General features: G+C 33.1%; 1 protein-coding gene across 7 annotated transcripts in view; it reads right to left on the bottom strand.

Moving 5' to 3' along the window:
- Positions 1–3,523: 3,523 nt before the first annotated feature.
- The window catches only part of LOC131848442 (phosphatase and actin regulator 3), a 56,193-nt gene continuing 35,002 nt past the window's right edge, over positions 3,524–24,714 (bottom strand). For 6 of the 7 annotated variants that reach the window (XM_059198301.1, XM_059198303.1, XM_059198306.1 and 3 more), the window contains 9 exons: positions 14,423–14,533; positions 12,937–13,128; positions 10,814–11,033; positions 10,190–10,222; positions 8,985–9,170; positions 6,288–6,415; positions 5,908–6,047; positions 5,608–5,744; positions 3,524–4,370 (listed from right to left, as the gene is read on the bottom strand). In XM_059198301.1, coding sequence (XP_059054284.1) covers positions 4,355–4,370; positions 5,608–5,744; positions 5,908–6,047; positions 6,288–6,415; positions 8,985–9,170; positions 10,190–10,222; positions 10,814–11,033; positions 12,937–13,128; positions 14,423–14,533 — 1,163 coding nt within the window. In that variant the 3' untranslated portion in view covers positions 3,524–4,354. The remainder of the gene's footprint in view (positions 4,371–5,607; positions 5,745–5,907; positions 6,048–6,287; positions 6,416–8,984; positions 9,171–10,189; positions 10,223–10,813; positions 11,034–12,936; positions 13,129–14,422; positions 14,534–24,714) is intronic. The other variant, XM_059198302.1, reaches the window with a different exon arrangement.

The raw sequence follows: 24,714 nt of genomic DNA, 5'->3' as shown, positions 1-24,714 counted from the left end.
TCGGCGCGCAGTAACGGGCACGCACTACAGTTAACTTTCTCTCAACCCAGTCGCACTATAACTTAAAACAACATCGAAAGTCTCCACCATAGACTCACGGGTCAAAGCCTTCATTCATGTTTATTACCATTTTAATTACCAATATGGAAATATTGTTCATTTTGTAATAAAAATAAAAAACGACACACTATTCGGACTGGTGACTATATTTGTGTTATTACCTACTTCCTAATCTTATTTAGTGTCCTGGTCCAGTTCTTTTCTATTGTGATTTGATGACAGATCATCGGTTAAACCCTCACCGATATACAAATATTGTATCTGTTTTATTGACATTGTAATTACAATATTAAATAATCGCTTATAACTGCATTATCTCTACTCCGAGCAGTAAATGATTAAATTAACAATTTAATTTTGCAAACAAACAAAATTGTGTCGTATGTCGTACGTACAGATCCATATAATTTATATAATATTCGTACAGGATGTGTTGCTTTTTTCGGTTATGTTGAAGACCACAAAAATTTATTTTTGATACAAAATATGGCCCACCTGCCACGTGGTTTCTGTAAGTTAATATGCATAACTAAAACTCACCTTTTGTTACACCTGGAAAATCCATCATAGAGTCGCATTCACCATAGGGTACGAATGGGTACTGCCGGACTCCTACCAGTTAATAACCTGATGGTATACCTCTCAGCTTCTGGCTGGCGAGGCTAGGGGAACTATGATTTGTCAATAATCCCGCTCAGATCTAAAACAGACCTGAATGAATTTCGCGTATACGTGATTGGTTTGAAATCTTTTCTTTACCGACCAATAGGATCTTGTATCGGAACTCATCAACAACCAAACCTACATTGCCCAAATTTAGCAATCCGATTCAATCAAAATTCTGATATAGTAGTCGTACTTGTCTGTATATTACAACAATATTTAAACAGATTAGATATAGTAAGTATAAATTCATGTATAAATTAATTAATGCATACTTGGCATGCATGATAGTTGGGTAAAGACTGGAGATAAAACAAAAACAATCGAGTATAAAACTTAATGTATAATCATGGTATTTACAGACTTATTTTATATAAAACAAGTAGTTTTATGGCTATCATTAAATATACTTATTACAACATGTCATTAATAATTTACACAATATTAAAAAAATAAAAGCAACAGTATATAGTTTACTGAAGATAGCAATAATAAACTGTAATAATAGCACAAAGGATACGCACGATATCAATGGAAATTAAAGAGATTCCATAATTTACATCATAATAAAATTATATACAAACGTTATAAAAAAAGAATGTTTATCGATATAATTGTTGTAGAAACATCCTAACAATAGGTATATTGAACATGTTAAATATATTTCCTATATATACTTAAGACGATACGAATTAGAAATGAAGTACATCATTATTAACAAATTAAATATTTTATAAGTAGTAAAAGAAAAAAATATTTACGTATTAACGCATTTGTAAGCATTTGTTCGTATTGTGAACAAGATATAGAATTCATTAATTACACATTTCCAGCCTTTTCCATGACGAATTTATATTTTATATATGTATAATGCTAACTGATAGCACCATTTAGCATTGAAAAATCAACCATAGCATCATCTACTTGAAATACATAACATAAAACACTATAAAATAAAATGTTGTATCACATTCAATTGGTAAAACAAAGTATAAAACTACATATCGTGTGATGTCTGGTAGGAATCCAACAGCGTATATGCGTCATACGCATACTAATCAAAAATGAAATTGATATATAATATTGACAATGGCAATAAGTAAGCTAGCTAAAAGAATTTAGTTGAGCCTTAGATCTTTGGAAATCTGAATGTCTTATAATATTTTTAATATACCGATAAACATCTACATTTTATCTTAATATTTTTAATTTCAAATCTAACAAAATCGTTTAGAAAAATAAGTCGTCATTTTTGGCTTCCACTTTAATATATAATGGAATGGTCTCAAACTAACCATTTTGTAACACCTTGTAGTAAGGTGTTGCGATCCTGCTTTTGCAAAATATACTGTACATCGATATAAAATGAAGTTTTACGCGAATTAAATATTGACATATACATAGTATAAAACTATATGCAAATTTGCGTTACCAAATTGACCTTAGGTTTCGACTACTTATTGTTTATAGTAGTGATATCATGGCCGACTGAAACTGCCACTGCACTTGGCGCCCGACGAGTCACTGGCGTGTCAATACTAAAATGCTGTTATGCACTTCTAACAACATTGTCACAGTAGTAAGTTATCACCAACCAAAGTAAACATGGCGCCAATTGCTGCGTGTACACGTATATACACTAATATATCAGCTTGGTGTCCATTTCGGACACAAAAAGCTATGTAACGTTTGGTTTCCGGAAACTCATAATGGCACCGCTACTGAACGCTGTTATAAAAATTATGTTATACTGATTCCTATCTATGACTTTATACTACGAAGAAATTACCTAATGTAAAAAATGTTCTCAACATCAAACCATCGTACAATTAATTTAAACAAACCGACAGTGGTATTATTGCTCATTATTCTATAGAGTAAATTCAAAATACAGTACATAATCACCTCGATGAGAAATAAATACTCAATGCACACACTAAATGATCACCATTATAATCTCAGAAGGCGTATATTTATTCATTAACACCTACATGTTTATTACAGAGTTATCATCATCGTTAATTTATTAATTTAATTCAATAGTTCGTTCAACTTTGAATAACTTACGCTAGAGCTAAGCTAGAGCGACAAGGTGATTAACAAGTTGTTCCCGCCGAGGTTGCTCATGTCGTACAGGATGGACAATTTATAAACAATTTCGTCTCATTGATACATTGAGCGCACAATCAGTGAACTTTTTTTTTTATATATAACAACAACAGCGATCTATTTGTGAGTTTACAGATCACCGCATCTCTCCCTGTACTCAAGAATCGCTTTACTGGACCATCGTAATACTAGACATACATACCCATCACGAACATGCCTTCCTAAATATCATATTGTATTTTATAAATAACGAATTTTGTTAATAAACTTGGAGCGTATAGATCTAAAAACTTATGATACCAAGACGATAATAGAAACTGCGGTGTTGGTACACTGATAAGACATAGGTGGTATACTAGTACTAACCGATATCGAATGAACTTATTATAGGATAGTATACTAATCGATGTTGAGCAAAAATATTGCTGTATAAGCTATTAATACAATTCAAATAAGATATTTTTTATTTGTACCTAATACTTCTGATAATACTACTATAGTGTCTCCGCGTCAGTATCATTACTTCGTCGTAGCTGACGATTATATTATTAATAGTACATATATTTTATGCATTCCAAAACTTCCAAATTGACTTATCTATTTTCCAATATAACACCTATTTCCTTACCTGAAAAAATAATACATATTATATTTAAAGGGCTTTTTTTGACATTTTGACATATTACCTCGTCGAAAAAATAATGAAAAACTGTGGTAGTACAAATATTATAAAAAAATAGTATTCGTTACTTTCAAGGTTTGTTTGATTATAAATTAGGAAGATAAATAAGAGAAATTTAAGCTCGCTGTACGCTCCAACAGGTCAACTATACTCCAAAATTTAATTAATGTAAAAATTAAATTGTGACAACTTAACACAATGAGTTATGTGTAAATTAATCTGTCAAATCTAGCTTAATGACTACAAAGCTAAAAGCTAGCAATATAAGAAAAATAATCACAAGACTACGAACTTTCTATGTTGGATACGTCTGACATATCAAAATAATTCACTCGTAAATGTCACAGTTCACCGAGCTCGAAGGCTCCTAATCTCCCCACAATACTCAGTATCACTAACCTTTCTCGAAGGTCAATTCAAGAATGTATAGGTACGCTTAAAATACGTCAACTAACATAAAACGATACCATAATAATAATAATAATAAATTGTACTCGGCAATAACTACGATATTAGAATAGGTAATTGAAAAAACAAGATTGCACTCACGGCACGCATTTACAAAACATATGCGTAACATTTAAAACAGCAGTACAACGCAACTTTAGAATATTCAACACTTTACCGATGCGTTCTGATAAGTTATTGCATACAAATCTCCCGGGGGTCGGAAGTAGTCAATGTATAAATAACGTTAAAAATCACAGGTGCAGCCACGTTCAGGTGGTCAAAGGAAGATGTAGATCCGCCGCTGAGACGACGGGTGGCCCTGTCGACTCAAGCGCCACACTGCCGCTCGGCGCGCTGCCGTCCGGCTCTAAGGCACAGCCGTGTCAGCCGTCATGGTCTGTGGAACCTGTGACAAACAACAAATTCGCATCAGTGCCCACTCTAATATCCCCAAGCCATATAAACAGCTACCATACGACATTATACATATATACTAGTCCATTTTCAGGTAGATCACCTGAAAATGGACTAGTATATACATAACTTTTCAACAATAATTAATATTTTATAATTATATCCTATATATGTAACCTATTAAATTATAACCACTGTTATTATTGTGTTTATTTAGTCTATCTGTTTCCTAGTTCCTATAGTGTAAACACTGTTTGTTAGCAGTGTGTGCAGTGGCACTGCATATTGAACTCAAAATTTGCATGAAAACCTAATTTAACGTAGTTGTAATCAAGTGGTGGAAAAAAATATGGATCAAATACAAAAGCCATTACTTCGCAATTTTCATCCATTGTAACTTTCTCTATTGCTTCAAAAATACTACTTATCTTTTTCTTATGTAACATTATTGCTAAAAGTCACGAACGTTATGTATAAAACGATCGTAAATCGCTTTATAACGACCAATAAAATGGAATATGATATATTACTGAATTATTACTTCAATTTTTAAACTATACCAGAGGTTACGTACGTTACTACGTACTGCCGTTTTGACTATTTCAGACGTGAACCAAAATCCATATTCTCTTGTTCGACTCTGAGCAGACAGTTAGTGTAATATATATCAATGTTTTAGTGGCGTGAGGCCTTGTAATTGACCTGTCTATTTATTTTAATGGACGACAATGGAATGGTGTGGTCGCCTGCGCTAATTGTATGCTGGTGGGACACCAGTGGAGGATGATAGAACAAGCAAGAGGTGAAGTCGGTGACAAATTTATGAGGAATTAATCACGATGGATTTTAGAGAGGACCGCGTGAATGCCGACCTGAAATAGTAAATTGCTAGCAATGGAGTCACTGGTTCCCATTACTAACAATGCACTTCCCCCTAATGGATTCAGACTTACTTGACCCTATGCGAGTAAGGTGTACCTGTACACTGTCCCCCATTGTAAACCCTAACAAAATGACCACATTGGGATAAAGGAATTCTTACTTCACGATAGGTAAGAGGTATTTTTGTTACAAACAATCATAATCATGAACACAAATGTTTGTACCGTACGAGGAATTAAACAAACAACTATCAGTAGCATAGCAGTGTGCTAAATCGCTAGACCACTGAGGGCGTCGTAGTTTCTTTACTTCTTCTTCTGTTCTCTTGCTCTAATAATGGTACATACCTTGTGAGGTGCTTGCTTTCCTCGTGAACCGCCATTTCAGAACTCTTAAATTCGTTGAGTTCCCGTCGAATAGCAGCTTTGTCCCGTGGCGTGAGGCGTGTCCAAGGCTTATCAGCGCGCCGGTCGTAATCATGCGCCTGTGACAATATATATTAATGAATATAACTGGTGGATTTAATGTGTCTACAATATCGTTGTGATCTCTTATAATATGTTACTACCGACAAAAACAATAACAGATTTTACAATATATACATTATTAAAACCTACAGAGCATTAAAAAGTAAAAATCATACATACCTGAGTAACTTCAATATAATCGCTGAACCTAATAATTTTCTTTTCCTTCAGTTCATCTACCGTGGGCCGGAAACTAAGTTTACGAAGCAGGTACCGTTTCTTTTCCTCTTTTTGTTTTTTCTCCTCAGCTGGTGACTGACCTACAAAATTTTACACAATTTTATACATACCTACATAATTTATATATACTAACAACCTAAAACTTCGTATGAGTGACCAGAATGGCTTGATTGTTGATTACAGTTCATGACGATTGTATGAGCCTTCAAGACTCGAAGTGTTAACAAAGAAATAAACTCTAATTTTCGCAAAGATAATGTTAGTAAAGATTGACAAACATTTTACAATATTATTTGATACTCTGATGAAAAATAACTTACTCTTGAGTATGTTTCTTTCAACGAGTTCCTCGGCGGTGGGTCGCATTGACAGTCGACGTATCAGACGAGCGCCAATCGCCTCCCACGACTCTTGTCTCTCGTGTTCGCTCTGGACCACCAGAATATTTCTGCGATAAACAATAAACAACGTTTATTGACTGTAATCTCAACAACACTATTATGTAGTTCATTATCTAATTCGCACTGACGTAACTCTCTATATAACACACTGCGTTGGAACTAACAATAAAATCTAATCACTCACTACACTTGCATGAGCTCTCGCACCGACTGGTAATATAAAATTTGTCAAAGCGCACATGATACCTACTGAAAATGTGTTCATAATATCCAATTTACACACACTTGGCTACACCCCAACAGCCTCTAATTAAATAATTAAGGTCACCCATTATTCACATTGCAATTTGTTATAAGTACACAAAATTTATTGACAACGGTTTTAATATTCATCGAATTTTATAAACATAATTGGGCCATTTAAAAAAAGAATCAATGCCAGTGCCAAGACTGGGCTCGCACTAACAGGAAGGAATAATACATCAATAACAATGACTTTGCTTGACGATGTATACAAAAATAACCCTCCCAGGCGAACGTAGCCGGTACACGTTCTATGACAACTACTATTAATTAATACTATACTGTGAGAGCACTAAATAGCACCACGTGTTTTGAGAAAACCCGGTTAGTGTTCTATTAAACTGACCTTAAAGCTTTCATGATTTACGAATATTTATGACAATATTTTTATAGAACTAAATATTCAGAAATATCACTGCACAATTTAATGCTAAAGGTATGCCAAATGATTACAGTAGCCGTGCATCGCCGAAACTGATAAACTAGAAAGATTTTCAATCTTATGATAACTGAGTCATTCCGTTATTAGTGGGAAGATCAGTGTTTCGTCGAAGCTGTCAGTGCGACTCTTTCGGCCGCATCCGTTACTAGCCAACTATCCTAACACACCTACACAATATTCCAACGTTCATTCAAATAAACTTAAATAAATATGCTCATGATGTGTAATGCCGGATGAGGTAAATACAGGCGTCTCGTCGAATGTTGCTTACTATGTGGTCAACGTAATACCTCGTTTATATTTAGCCAATGCTACTACTCCTTGTAGTATTTACTTCTCGAAATAATTTTCAGCAGCGTCAAAGTCAACAACTATTTACACTGCCGCGATACACATTTCGCAATATAGGACGTAATTTAACTACATACAGAGCGTGCTGAAACAGTATCTTATTGAATTAGAATTCTATTTAGCATTACATTTTTCTATCTCATCTTAAGAAAGTTTGCTACAGTTCTATTCTTAGCTCTGTCTAAAGACAGTGCAATCTTTGGACCTTACAAGTGGTTACGTTCTGCTGCTTGTTTTATCTAAAATCTAAAGATAAAAGCTTAGCCTTTAGTAGTACATTTAAAACTTTTATTGTAGTGTTTATTTACACATACATTTATTTATAAAAACGTCAAATGTCTGCATTGCAGATTTAGTTATCTTGATATTAAACTATTTTCTTAATTTAAAGGAGAGTAGTAATGGGGGTATTATTAAAATTTATTTGTAGGATGTTATATATTTTACAAATCATGCAAAATTACTAATGCACACAGCGCCAATGCACTCTGTATTTTAATTTCAGTGGCTGTTAATATTAATATTTTCTTTTTGATCAGAGCAAGCCTCTCTTACTGCATGTACATGTGAGTGTTATGAAAACTGTTAAAATGTGTGAAAGTAACTAATTAACTAAAATATGATATAACAGTTGGTTATAAAACTTAAGTTTAGGATGGAGTACTCAATTGTAAATACACTTTGCTGTTTTTAAAACGGGCTTAAATTTATCGTAACTTGTGTCTGCATTAAATGTAGATTGAATAGAAATTGCACGAATATACATATATGAAGAACATTTAAAAAAAACATCTTTTAAAAATTTAGAAATTACCTCTATCAACGCTGCAGTCTCCTTATATATTTTTGTTATATTTAAGTAGGACATGTATGCGAGTTATTACATTTATGACACTTGTTTTTTTTTTTAAATAACACAATTAAAATTTTGTATAGAGAACAAAATAGTTATAACATCAATACAGTTATAACCAAATTATCCTGAGAATTGCTATTAAATAAAATAAAAACGCATATATAAAACTAAACAACGAAAAGACTCCAACATTTGGAGAAACCAAAATAAATAAGAATACTTTAACTACACAATAAAATAGGAATGAAACACAAGGTCCTTTTTATTACAGTTTTGGCAAAGAAGCTGTGAATTGCCAGTTGAAATGGTAACAGTCGTCTATAGACATCAGAAATTTAATTTGTGACTCCCGTAGTACGGCTTAAGCGTTGTCATTTATGAGGAGTATAGTGTTATAGCTTAGTCTCTCCCTTTAATTACTACCATATCGCTCCTTATGTACAGGATCATAACTTACAAAGCAAACTATTTTACGATAGAAATAAGTGAGACAACCAATGCCAATGCCAACCAATGAAATGCCAATGACTTTGTACCAATCCTTCCTGACTGAATTCGTAAGTAGATAAAATAGACTAGAACTACGACTCATGTAAACTACACGTGTGTATGCGCTAGTCAATGTAACCAGTGGAGTTAGAGACTTATAGAAGAAGCAGTATACCTGTTGATGAGCTCCTGCCGGTCGGGTCGCAACGCCAGCTTGATGTTCAAGCTTTCTTTGCGCGCCAGTTTCGCGGCGACACGCTCTGACTCAGTGGCGTAATCGTCGCGGTACTCCGTGGCTCCCTCCCACGGCCGTGCGTTCTCCTTATTTTCCAAAGCGTTACCCATTCTCACCGGTCGAGTGCTGTACGAGAAGTAACATAAATTAATTGAAATATATTAAGGATTTATTTATTCTAATAGTAATAAATACGACAAATATAATTAATACTCTTTTTTTATAATTATTAGAATATAAAATCATCAGGATTGTTTTACAGAAGCAAGATATATACTTTATACTCATACAGATAATAATGTTGATTGTTTATGGCGTGACTTTCCCCTCTGAGCTCTGTTCAATACTGTGGATATGATTATACTGAAGTCATTTTAAACTTATATATTGCTATTATATTAATAACGATGATTTTATAGTGTATCCTCAACAGAAGAAAGAAATTAGTAATATAACTTAAACAGTCAATATTTGCCTTAAGAATACATTTATTTTTTAATCAAATAATAAATTGTAGTCATAACAAAGATCTAGTTGATACATAACATCTAAATTGAAACTATAATAGTAAACAAAATTAAACGATGACTTATTTAAATAATAATGAAAATAATTGTAATCGTGTAGTACAACTAAATGCTTTAATTAGTATTTATAACCAAGTACAATAAAACAAACTTATACGTATAATTTTACTTGTAACTGAATACAGTCATATCGTAAAATTAAGAATACATTTACATGCAACACAGAACAACATTATATTATAGATTAAAACAATTAATATGCTTGCATGACACATTTCATTCATCATTCAACAACACGAAAGTATGGATTATGAAATTTATTAAGATTAGTAAAGGAAAGTAAGTGTATAAATGTATTCACTACACAGATTTGTAATCAGTGTGGTATGTTACTAATATGTAGCATCTGATAGTCAAGTTTTAGTAAGTGTTTACATCTATAATAACAATGGGGTGGACACAGCGATAGTAACATCAAAAGTAATTGTTCAAGATATAGATGATAGTCGGAAGCGTGCAATGCACGATGCATGGTCTAAAGGCAAAGCGGGCCGTCGGGAGGCCTCTGAGCGAAATGGTGTGGCTCGACAACATTGGCATAACGAGTGGGACAGTTACCATATACGGATCCTCGGTTTTGGCGGCGGACGTCTGCTCGCCACCACATTATGGAAATAAATGTATTCACAATTACGCCCACAATATTACAACGTTCACACACTATGTATGTTAGACGTGTTTATAGCTATGAATGTCACACCAATTTTCTGTATGTATCTAAATAGGTAAGTCAATATTTTAATGAGTGTTATAGTTAGCAAACTTTACATAGTCTGTTTATGAACTGAACGTTACTATGAAAAATCATGAATTGTTTGATAGTTTTAGTTTACTACAACCTATTATCATCCATCTGTTTAAACTAAAATGCAATTTTTATATACATAATATATGATTAGCGGAATGGGTTACTTACTGTTACTAATAATATATTCTGTATTTATCAAAAGCCCCACTAACTTAACAAGTCGTACCCTACAATTGACATTGAAAAGACTATTTCTACTAAATGTTACCTGTGGCTACAGCACAATTTTAGACATATGAAAAATATTCCTCTGTTTTTAGTTATGTATAAAAAATAGCATTAATTTAAAAACAAACGGATGTTTTAATTACACTGTTGGGGTCTTAGACTTTATGCAATTATATTGTATGGATGCAACATCACGGTATACTGACTTGAAGCTCGTGTGGTGATGGTCCTGACGCGGCGCTAGAGGGGTGGCGAGCGGCGTGGCTGCCGGGGAGGCGGAAGGCGCCGGTCGCTTCTTCAGGGCCGATTTGAGAGGCATCGCGTTGAATATTGGCTCCTTAGGTGGGATCTCCTCGACGCGGTTCGTGTCCGCGCTGACTGTGTGAGGTTCGACATCTTCGTCCTCGTGTTCGTCCTCCTCTTCGGCTGGTAACAGATGATAATTTAATATTAAGCAACTGAATAATATTTATGTAATAATAAAGGCCCATATTGCGGTATTTATAAATATTTGCAAGATCCTTATGAATGGAGATGAATTATATTAAAACGTCGTCCTTACTTCCACATTGATATACCTAACAATGGTGCTTTTTATGTGTGTAGAGTTTATTGTAACATACTTGTGCAAGTTAAAAGAATAAATATTATTTATTCTTTTAACATACATATACATTAATGTTATATAGGAAGAAAGAAAATGTACACATTTTCTGTGGTCTCGACACTGACGGCGGCTGTCGGCCACCATATCATCGCTACACCACCTCCTCGGCTTGTAGTCCCCCTTATCAAGGTGGACAACATATTAGTGGGGACTCAGTCCACAAACCAACTAAGTATTATATAAAGATATATGTACGGTACACTGTTTTATATTAACAAACTGTTCCATTCATTACATTTGAAAACATTACAATAATTGAGCATTATATGAAATTAGATCTTAACATACAGTTAGAAAAGGCAATATGAACTTCAGGAGGATCAATCTTTCATTATTCCTTTTCGTATTACGTATGTACGTAAAATGTGTAATATAATTAATATGTAATGTGCTGACCTATAAATCACGGTACTGTAAGTAGTGTGTTCTTTACACACTACATGTTAATTACAGTTTGATACTTTTTATATAGCTGTTACAAATTATATGTATTACTGTATCTCTTCTATATAAACATATCACGATGTACACAAACACAACATGCTGATGAACACGTATAAAAAGCGCTCGTATGACGGTAAAACCGGTAGTAGTAATGAAAATAGTTGCGGCAATACGTACGAAAGATAAACAAGAATCGACCGATAACCCTTCAGGGGATACAATCTAAAATGTAAAGCCAATATAGAATATATAATTTCCAAGAATATGAACCTATACCCCTACGTACATTTGTTAAAATATCCGAGATTATATATAGGCAGAGATATTGTCAATTAATAACAGATTGTTAATTGACAATATCTCTGACTACCGTATCTAAAATGGAACACTGCACAGACTGTCCAAAATCATCTGCACGCTATAGTCATTTCAGCCGCCAAACCGTTTGCTTTGTAAGATGCCTTTCGGTTGAAAAGTGAGATAAAGCGAAAAATTGGGCAGTATATTCTAGTCTCGCAGAATGGCAACGCAAAAGTGCACCACAGGCAAGATGACCATGGTACTGTTACGTAAATAGGTGATGGTTACTGCTTACCATTAGCTGTGATATCAGCTTATTTGCCATTCCATTTATTTTAAAAAAATACTAAACTTATCATCGTGATTACATTTAATAACATAATTAGTGTTCAAGAATACAAAACTGGAACTCATATTTTGATTTAATTTAGTTAAGTAAAAAACATGGGCTTGTTATGCGGAGTAACGAGTCTTATGTCTTAAAGAAAGTATTTAATATGAACTTAGATGGATGGAAAGGGAGAGGACGATTAAAAAAAGATGGATTGTGTGAAACATGATAGGTATAAAAGAAGAATAATCCCAGATATGACGGCTCATAGGGATCAATGGAAGAAGAGGATATACTGCACCGACTCCAAATAATGGAATATAGGCAAGGCAATGAACGAAGTAACAAGTTTGTTTGTTACTTTATTCTTTATTGTACACACACATAGGAAAAGAACAGTGATACAATAATTGTAAAGTACAAGTGCGAGCTTATCTCTAAAAAGAAATTTCTTCCAGAAAACCTAGAACATGTTATAGGATAGCATGTTAATTTGATCACCCAAGCATACTTGTACGATGAAGAACGACTACAATTTTATAAACTGAAGAAACAAGTTTATAATATTGGTATAGATAAATACTTACAGTCAGAAAGAGGATGCTGTGGAATGGTATGTTGATGGTGGTGACGGGTGGGGCTTGGTGAGCTGAACATGGGCGGGGGCGGAATAGGTCCAATTTCCGAGACCGCGATCGGAGGCTCCGGTAGCTCCGACAGCACAAGTTGTTCTTCGCTGTCGCCGCCGTTTTCGCCGCCAGATGGTCCATACCCGCCCACTGTAAATAAATAATTTGATACTAGTGTTTATTTTCTACAGGCAATAATTATATATTTTAATAATACCTGTAACCAGCGACTTCGACCGCTTTTATTAATATAAAAAAATAGTCTCTTTGTGATATAATCTATTTTCATGCAAAAATTCATTAAGATCTTTTCAGTAGTTTAGACAGACACATATAGAAGCATAAATGTTGAATTAATGAATAACTTCATACACGATCACGGGATACGACCATTACTGAAGCCTAATTGCCTACATTACGAAACTAACTTTCTGCGTTATGCACGAAAATACTTTTGAAGTTCTGTTCAGATAAATCGATAATATTACTCACGAAATCTCACTGATCGCCTTTTTAAGTAAAATTAACTAGTTTCTTAAATATATTTCAGGAAAAAATATACAATACTGGGTGTATTGTATTTTTCTCTAATGGAGTGTAGTTTTTTGTAATTGTGAAACCAATGATTACTATTTATTACAAAAGTCTTTTACATATTTATATATATGGGGTATATACCATGACGTATTGTTATGTATGTCATTATTCATATCACACACATCACAATCGGCCTATTTGGAACAATCCCCATTCCTACAACCCTACAATTTTTAGGTCGCCTTTCATATTACATTACATTAAATTAAATTGAACAAGCAGGTCACCGTGAGTTGGATCCTTGGCATCATGAGTGAATCGTTATGCTCCAATACTTTCAAGCAATATCAGACCTATCCTATTATATAGAACTCGTAACAAACAGGGATAACTATAAGTTATTCGCACGATTTCAACATTTCTATTCATGAATACAATTTTGGGTGGTGTGGCCTGGTTTGGGTGTTATATTAGTTGTTATAGTTGTGGTTGAATACATGCTCTGCTTCACTGGAACTAGATAGCGTGATGAGTGCTTGTTCTGGGTTATTATTAATATATTCCCTTTTTCCCTAATTATTCCTCTTCGTTTTAAAGATTTTGTTCTTTTTATCAATTAAAATCGTTATGAACCTATGACGATAAGACCAATTAATGTCTCGAATATTCATTAGATTCGTCATCCACTATTTAATGCATCGTTTCTTGTTTTATAAAAGTATTATTTTTATTTTAGAAAATATATATTATAATTTTTTCGTTCCAATACTTTTTATTAAACTATTTACCAATGTTTATATACTGCATATATACTCCTAATTTTATTGCTGCATGAAGTATCAACGAAAATTATTACGTATATCTTTAAACGAAATAAAATATCTATGCAGTAGCAAAAATTACATACCAACGTCTCCTTGATAACATATCCGCCGTGGTAGTTTGCCTGCCGTCAACGAGTTGGGTCTTTCAGGCCTCATTAACTCTCCACCATTTTCCAATTTATCTTTCTTTGGTTCTGAAAAGAAAGAAAAAATCTTTTCATTTTTACTCAAAGAGAAATCTTTTCAAACAAAAATCGTATCTGTCAAATTATTAAGTAACAAAAACGTGGGTTAAAATATTCTTGCCAAGTATATCTAGTACTATTTGTCATGATTTTTTATAAGGCAACGTAGCATTGTAGTAGTAGTACGATGTTACGTTGGCTTTATTTCATTCAAACATATTTTACAATACATAATTAAAAAAAAATTACTAATATCTTTCTTAACAAACTGGATTCTTTTTTAGATAAAAGATAATCTATGTTCGTCCTCATGATACAATCTATCTTCACATTTTTCATTAAATCTTGCTATGCAGTATAGTCGTGAAATAACAACTACTACCTAAGTATGAACATATGGATATATAATTGAATATCAATGTTTATGCAATCAAATTAAATTTAAGTTCTACAATAGTTTAATGCGCATTATTGACACAACGGTATTGTGTGCAAGCTGTATATTGTAGTATAAAATATATGGTGTAGTGTGGGATGCGTTCGAACTGCTCCATGGATGGGCGGCCAAGGTCGTTGTAGGAGTGAATGGATACGCGTGCCACGCGCTCGTGACTGCTCTATGATCTATTATTAGCATCCTCGTTTACTACAACTATTTTATATCTGGATAGTTTTAACTTCGTATCTCCGCTGCAATAAAGCAGGGAGCAGACTATTCAAATTCAACCGAGCCCAATACTGTGATCCCGCGCGCGTATTCAGTCAGTTTTAACTTATAACATTAGCAAAGTCAAATTATAGTATTTATCATTAGTTAGAAACTTAGGTACTTTCTTGCATTTTATTTTGTTCTTCGAGTATTTCATATAATAATACAATCACAATGACAATCTACCTAATAATATTTATCCATTGACAAGTCCAACGAGGTTAGGTTAAGCATAGGGTCTAGTTATTTTTCATACAGAAGTAAACATAGATAGCAGTCGATAGTGTCAAACGATGAGATCCTAAGCCTTAATACAAAATTGCATATTTTGAAGGATGCGAATTTGTAATTTGGCTGTAATAGGGCTTAGATAAATAAAACAATAAAGAAGTCGCTAATATGATATCTAGCATTATTGCGTTTTAAAAATGTCCTGCAATCTATTTAGCAACATTCATAAGCGAGCACCTGCCAGCGTCACCGTCTATACATTTCATGACCCACTAAGGTCTTGTTGCTCAACTAGAATTGCGACATACCAATTTCAGGGTTACATTTGAAGATTTATACACTTACATACTAAAGCTGTGCTTTTTGAAATTCGGCCAAATCTAAAATGAATGAAAACAGAAATGAATTTTAAACTCGTCAACGACAAATTAAGAATCAACATATCGCTGATTAAATGTCAAAGGGCCAATACGCAAAAAAAACTGACTTAAACTGTTTTTATTTCCAAAAATGGTATCTAAATCGTTATAATTTTTATATTAAAAAAAGACACCCTTGAATCTAGAGCTAACACATAGATATACCACTTATAGATTCGTAAAAAAAGTAAAATTATCACAGCAAAAATTTTAATGAGCTCTCCTGTTAAATTTACCTTTTGCGTCATGTGGCATTTAATCAGCCATATGTAAGTACCAATACTAAGAACGAAACAACTCCTCAACTATCTCAGTGCTAAATTACATTACATTATATAATACACCTGCAAAATATATCACAGTACATAGAGAACTAAGTTGCCTTTTATACTCTGTGTCTGCCTTATCTCACCGTTCAAGCGATGCACAACTTATAAAGTAAGCGGCCCAAATAGGGGAGACCTAAGGTAAATCTTTATTACGCTGACGAATCTTTAGAAAGTCTACCTCGGTAATATGTGAAAACTTAGTTAAATTAAATTTATACAATAAAAGAAAATACTATGATTGGATGAATGATTGAATGGTTAAGATGTTAAAATATTTTTATTGTAAAATCATTGATATGACAAACACACAATTCACCAATGTAATGTTTATCTATTAGTATCAAAGTAATCTAGCGGGCGTTTAATAAATTGGCACTCTAATAACACAAAACAATCCCCGTATGTTATTCTGGCATTGTTCTTAAAGTCATCCTAATACTTGGTTTTATGTTCCAGTTATTGTATCCAAAAAGTTATTTGTTCTTTTAGTTTTAACTTCACCTCAAGAAATGTTTATTCAACAGGCGGACTAGAGCGCGGGGTGCGCGAGCGCGCTCTGCCCGCGGGTCGGGGTGGTCGGGTGGTAATGGATCGATGCAGCCGCCCTTGGCCGCCGCGAGGACGTCGTTCGGCCTCGCTGCAGCGTTACGTAACATACAGCCTTCAGACACGTGGGAGAGGAAACCAATCGCTAGCCAGTGCCCTGATACTATTTGTAATCGATAAAATATCCCGTAATAATTGTTAATACTTACGTAAAAATTGGTAAGCTAAATTTAAGTTATTTTAAATGTTGTTCTTTCAACATTAATTATATCATAATAATTATGTTGGTGCTTTTTAATGTCACAACAATGGTTATAACCCTCCAAAACGTCAGTTTTTATCCTATCTCAAATATGTATATAGGTTATAAATAAGAAGAAATTTTGTGATCGACTTAATTAACACTATTTTAATTAAATATGCTTTTTTAATGGAGGACAATAAAAATACTTTAAAGTTAAAATTTAAATAAGAAGTTAACATATGGAGATCTCAAGCGGATAAACCTATTTTTGTTAAATATTCCTTAACAATAAAATATATAAAAAGTGATAATACATTGTAAACAAATGGAATACACAAGGAAGATTCCAATGTATAGATAAACTATAGATAGGTATAGGGCGTAGTTTAACAGTAATTACTTTTTAGACGTCAATCATCGCGTGTGATGTTGGTAGAAGGCCGTGGCGATCGAGAGGTGGTGACGTAACGGTCGAGTTATGCCAATAGAGAGAAGGATACCACCAGTAATAGCATCACGCAATGTCAAGAGTACGAGATGGACGCGCCGAGCGTTGGATTCCTCGTCATGTCGCGTAAAACGACGCGGCTGATGGCGACGAAGCGCGACGCCGACGCGGGTCGACTGGGTATCAGGGTTGCCAACTTTAAAACAGCCTGGTACGAAGAAGTAAAAACTCTGACAAAAACTCGTAAATTAGCTTAATTCCTCTATAACCTCGTACATCGTAGTATTTTGAACAATACTTGGAGGTCAGAATCTCGTACAAATTTGTATGGGCTTGAAAATACCCATGTACAAAGGCCGAATCGAGTATTTGTTCGAGGATCCTCAAACGGTTGGCATCCCTGCTGTGTACCCAAATCCACTAACCACGAGCTCGTTATAAATAAATTTTGTGGTTTGAAAAAAGAAAACATTTCGGTCGGTACGTTAGGTATTTGGCCTGTTTACACATTTTCAACAAATACTTTACAAGTAGGCAGTTTGTTACGGGCATTTCACTGTCGACATTTTAAAAAAGTAAGGTCAAAAATTTGTTCATTTATTTTTGACATAAATTTTAAACATTGTAATCGGATCCGAATATATAATATATACATTTTAGAACTTACTATTATTAGAGGATTTACTAATCAAATTTTTATATTAAAAATCAAAATACTAGATGCGTTACGCGACAGGTAATTTAAATTTTTTTGGATATAGTTTTTTAGCGTGTATGTTCATTGATATTTACCTTAATAAACACGAAGAAAAATAGTGAAAATCTTGCCTCTCGGAAAGGCCTTCGTCTGACATCGAGTATGTAACACTACAATTCGCGTTAATATTATAAATATAGTGATGACATTTTCTGACTTGGTGTTTATGATTTTGTAACCACCATTTGAAATATTCCTTTGATGGTCGTGTTGCTTGATTCTAGATGTATGTCAGCTATAGGTATTTATGTACTTACCTATTCAACCCTGGACAAAATCGGCACGACACTTAACATAGTTATAAATCCCATTCCTAAAAATATTTAATTTAGTAACAAATTTATTATTGTTATATTAGGAATTATTATAAGGATTGAAGCGGAGATTAGTAGTATACCTGATTTTGTATAGTTTATATTTTTTATAAAATAATGTTATGAAAAGAGGTGATTGATTACACACACACAGCTGAAACAATTATGTTCAGAAACATTAAATACTGTGCTATCCTTACATAAGCCAGTGGCATTAAGAAGCCGTTAAGGCAATAAGGGGCCTTAAGAGATGCATTTGATGCCGAGAGACCAGGGTTTGTAAAAGATAAACTCTATCACTAGTAAATATATTTGAATCGCGGTCACAAATACTGACATGTAAGAGAATACCAAAATACAAAGATCATAAAATTAATGAAACAATTTACAAATTAGGCCAGAGTGTAAATAAATTAAGTATAAATTTATTTGCTAAACGCGGCGAGAAACGACAGTGATGAGAGGCATGTGGGTGGACCTAAGATGAGTATGATTTCTATCAAGAGAATAAATTTATGTATCAGAATGGCTCTGTATAATAGTAATTATTAAATAAGAACATAGACATAGGAAAACTGTATTTAAATGTTGTTTAAATATAGCATTAATTCACTAAATAATAACGTTTATTAAACCTATTACAATAAAAACAATATGAGATATTTCAGTACGATTGATATGTGTCCTCGAACACTAGTAGGTAAAATATATTCTATAATTACTCACTTAATAGCTACCAACCGTCATACTATATGTATGTATAAATACAAGAAAATAATAACTGTTAATATATTAAAAAAATATTAGCTGATTTCAATGTCAACAAAAGATGTATTTCAAAACATGGATTTTTACTTATGATTTTTGATTAGTTCGCAAAAATGTATAGACATAGTATACATTTTTGCGAACTAATCTCAGTAATAGCTTATCAATTTACAGTTGCGGTTTTTACAAACATATGTGGTAAGTCATTTAATATAAAATTTTGTTTTATTCTAAGTACGAAATACGAAGTCGGGGGCTAAGGTAGGTAATTATGACAATATATATTAATTACTCATATTTACAAGTCACACCGTCAGTTTTGGGTTTAATAACAGCCATATTAAGGGAAATATTTTTGTAACGTAGATATTAATTTTACACATTTGCATGAAATAAGATTCGGTCTCGCAGTGGTAGGCACATTAATCATTCGGTCACAGCTGTTAACGTTCACACTGATGTTGAATCAGTTTAGACGGAGATAATTTGGTATTGTTCAACATAATTTATTAAAGATAATTATTTATTTAGACAGCGCTTATAATTTTAGGATTTTTATCACTGTTCTTCTAGTTTTTTTTACTAGTCCGATTGGACCATGATATAGCTATTGTTACTCTTTCACGTAAAAACTACTAAACATATTTGATAAAACTTTACAGTAAGCTATACATCAGAATAACACATATAAATATCATGCTGTTGAAACCAGTAACACAGCTATTTAATAATAATCTGATTATAGGGATGATGGTAGATAGAAACTGAGGAAAGTATGTTCTTTCCTCAGTTTCTATCTACTATCATCATGCAAATAAATATAACCCTGAATGTCTCTTTGGTGAAGGAAGTAGGTATAGATATCACACCAGATTAATAACTGATTAATATATGAGAGAGTATACAATGTTCTAAGATAACAGTTAAAGGCATTTTACATTTAATACTCAGTTATTTTAAAGAGACAAATACAATTCGGTCGGTTAGACGACGGACAGATGGATATATGTATATTGAAATAAATTATGGAAAGTTTATGCCTACCTCTGTAATGAATTCACATACCGCTTCAATCTATCATCATAATTGTGTTATCATAATATACATATATGTATGTATAGTTTTATTTGAACAGTAGGTTTAGTGAATGAAATTATAATAAAGCCAGTGATAACAAATAACCTAATAACATTCTACAAGAATTATGAAGAAATCACAGATTTTTGTTAGGACTGCTATATGTTGCAATATATAATATACTTATTCATTAATTCCAAATAATAAATGAAAACATTTTTGTAAGTTTAATAGTAAACGTAGTAAAACGATAAAAATATTTTAATTTGTAAACATATCATATGTATCTATTTAATTTTAAATGGCCTTCAGACGCCATGATTTGATGCTGATTGTCAGCTAAGTATTCATCAAGATAATAGGATCTCAGTAAATACTTATAAAATGAACGAAAAAACTTTCATTTCTACATAAAATCAAAGAAAATAATTCATAATATTAAATTATCTACCTAAGATATACCTATACACCCGACCATATGAAAATTACATCGTCAACAACATAAAATGCCTCTATACTCAGAATAAACATAATTTAATACGTGAATTTTATAAGTGAGCAACATAAAAGCTTAGAAGGTCATCGGTCGAGTCGCTCTGGTATCAATATAACATTTATTTTGGGGATCATTATTTTTACAAAGGGTTAAAAAATAAAGCTGAACAAAAAGTTTAATCAACCGTGTCATGATATTACAACGCCACAAATATCGGAATGGAACGAGGGTCGATACACCACATATTTAGTCAAATTGGTAACGAGGGTTAAATGAGTATTACAGTGGCATGTTTTTTTACTCTTACTATGTGTTTTACTCTTTTGAATAGGTTTCATTTAGTATTCACAAAATATTGTAAAATATGAAGTTGAACGCCTTAAACAAAAGGAAAAACAAGTTTCATGATCATTCAACTTGTGCTGAATGCGCATTCCGGATGAGAACAAAAAAAAAACCTGACTACTCAGTGTAATTAAATAAGTGATATTAAGGTTTTAATAACTACTAATTCTATTTTTTTACGTTTAGAAAGTAGGCAATCTTCTCTGGCCGTCAAGTATATTACTTATATGTATACTTCAGTGCGATCTCAATTTATTTATGGAATAGTGTCATTTAACGTTTCTTTCAGAACACGATGATCAAATATTTGATATACCCTACTACCGCGTTAGTTCTATTTTATCTATGTTCTTATAATGTGATTCCCTAACAAAAATAGCAAATTCACAAATGTAAGTAGGTAGTACTCATTCCATCAGTAATGTTACAAAGTCTGATGATCTGTAAACAATTGAACCGATCTCCATCATTCTGAATAAAAACATACTTGATTAAACCAGCTTTAAAAACCTAAAACTTGTCAAACTGCCAATTTTCGGCTTATATTCAAAGTGTAGACATCAAATGTTTTTTACAGTTCCATCAGCGACACTTGGTTTAAGATAATTATAGTTGATATACTCATCAATATTTAAACATGTTTTCAACATAGCTTTACAAATTATTTTCCTGTCATCATTCAATATTCACATACTTTTTGAGTGGACATATTCTTAATTTATAAGTTGAATAAACAATAATCACAAATGTCACTCTTATCTGATCTAACAGAAATGGTACAAAAGTAGAGAAAGTGCTTGTACAGACAGATCTATATACATCAAAGGTCTTCCAATTTTTATTTGAGTGCTGAACAATATAAATACCTACATAATTATTCTATTGAAACGAAAGCTACAGTACCTAATATATTGTGATGATTATTGACTTTGGTATGTAGACATTTCAGTACGCTATACGCTAATGTTATATTGACGTATTTCCCATTGATCTGTTCGTAAATAACTAAGTCATGTAAATATTTATTGTTGTACCAAATCAATAACTAACCTCCTAGTATAAATCAATATACCTCCTACTAGTATAAATCATTATATATATTAGAACAGTGTGAATTGTATCATCTCAATTCTATTCGTCACCACGTTATGGAGTTTAGCTCTACCTTGTCGTGTAACCTTGAGGCACCGCATAGTATTTAGTTTGTATTTTATGGAAATTGATCCTGCATGGATCAATCAGAGGAAGAGTGCTCACATTTCTTAGCAATGAGGTGACTGGCGACATAGAAGTAAAAATACATCTTTTAAGCTACTAAGCATTCTGCGTGTAAACACTTTCGGAATGTAGTGATTGACGTTCGTGAAAGCAATTAAAAATTCGTATTTAGTCTGCATCGACGACTGCGCCACCGGCTGAGCACAACATGCCGCAAATAGTTGCACAAGGCCACGCGGCGACGTTTTCTCGCAATTTATCGGCAGCGGCATCGCCGGCGCCACACCACGTTATTTCCTAACAAACATCTGCCTTCCGATTGACGCAGCCCAATCCGATTTGTCAGTCAAGTGGAAATGTACTTTTATGCGAGTGAAATGACCCATATTGTTGGAAAAGCCCATTGTGTTCATCACAATGTTTTGTTTACAATAATACAGTACTTGTATGTATATGTACATAGATAGTGTTAATAATAATTAATCGATTAAATGGTCACACAGATCACGCGAAATATTCCCCAAAATATTGTATTCTTGTGATTAACAAATAGTACCACATCAAAATTTAGAACAACCATAAGTCTAACTTGTTTGAAATTTGAATAAACATTACATTTTACACACATATTAATAAAAAAAATGCTGAGAGAATAAAGTGCTCGTCGTTAATTTTCCTAGCTCTTTCTACAAACCTGACGTCTAATGGCCGGACCATTTTGCAAATGTGGTAATATTTATACAAACGGGCCTAGCAATTACTTTTTCTTTGATGTTGTTTCGTGTTATCCACGCTAGTGATGATAAGCAATCTTTGCATACCATACCATACCATACCATACACCAGATATATCACAGATATACTCGTAACACTGCATTACAACATATCCTAATAGCATAATAATAATAAAATTATTTCTATGTCAATTTTCATTTGTAAATATAGTGGAACATTATGGCACAGATATAGGATATCAAAAATGCGTAGGTAATTTCAAAAGTACGCCGTGGACTTTGGTAGAAGTTTTAATTTTTTTTTTTAATTGGAATTGGAAACAAGCTGACGCCCCACCTGATGGTATGCGGTAACCATCGTATACATGAACATCACCGCGGATATCACGTTATTATTAGACACTTGTAATACCACTCATAGTTGCTATTACAGAGAACTAAGATGTCATGTCTCTTATACTGTTATTTCACTGCTTAATCTGCACCCTACATCCCTACACCCATTATAGGTGAGACGAAGGTGAGATGAGACCCAAAATACTTTTAGGGGTCTACGCTGTTATTTAGATATTTTTAATTGTCATATCCTCTACGTAATACGTATTTTACGTATGTTTTTTTTTCAAATCTTTCCTCAGCCATCTTTTTCGTAGGCCGAACTAACAAGCATGCCCTCTCCCACTTTTACACCAAGATCGCGACAGTTCTTACAAACCGTCTCGCTCACGAACTTTTGTATTACTAATGCGGTCCGTCAACCTTAATCCGCAGATTCTACGCAATGCTCGCATTTCGACCGCATTATTCATTCATGCTACTTTCATTCTCTTTCTTACATCCCCAACTCTCACTACCATACATATGAGCCACAATTTCAGACTTAGGCTCAACTAATATTGGTCGGGTGAAACTTGTTATTATTGTTTTACTTATAATGTTATGTGTACAACATATATACGTTATAAATTTAAAAAGCTTAATTAATATTTCTTGATGTAGCAGACTTACTGGTTATGTGTACAAGATTATTTGAATTAAATGCGCAAATTTTCTCGAAACGTAATATTCAGAACAAAGTTCAAGTTAATTTCATATAATTTCTGCTTCATATGTTTCTCAATAAAATTGTGTACATTTAAAATTAATCACGAAGTTGTAATTATTTTAACAAGTGTGGGTACACTTGTTAAAATAAGATCAACTTAACAAGTCAAGGCCCCTCAGGGAGTGTACGAGGTGACTGTGAATAATTCGCTAACGTACACAGGGTTTACTAGAATACAGTGAAGCTAAACAAACAAGATAGCAAGCACATTATGCTGAAGTTATGAAAACGGGAGTGGCGCGTGGGCGGTTAATACTGGCCCGTACCTTAGGGTGCGCTAACCATGAATATTTTGTTATTTACCCGAAACGAAACTAACTCTGAATGTAACAGAATAATGTATTATCATTTGCATGATCATAACTAGAATTATATTTCTATTTAAAAGTGGTAGTCAAGATATTTTATTATTCTTTAATAATTTAATTTAAAATTGTATATCTTTGTAAT

Source organism: Achroia grisella, unplaced genomic scaffold (genome assembly GCF_030625045.1).
Source record: "Achroia grisella isolate CSIRO2021 unplaced genomic scaffold, CSIRO_AGI_Agris_v1 utg558, whole genome shotgun sequence".
NCBI lineage: Eukaryota > Metazoa > Arthropoda > Insecta > Lepidoptera > Pyralidae > Achroia > Achroia grisella.
Note: the sequence above shows the minus strand (reverse complement) of the source record. Positions and strands in the feature narration are given on the sequence as shown.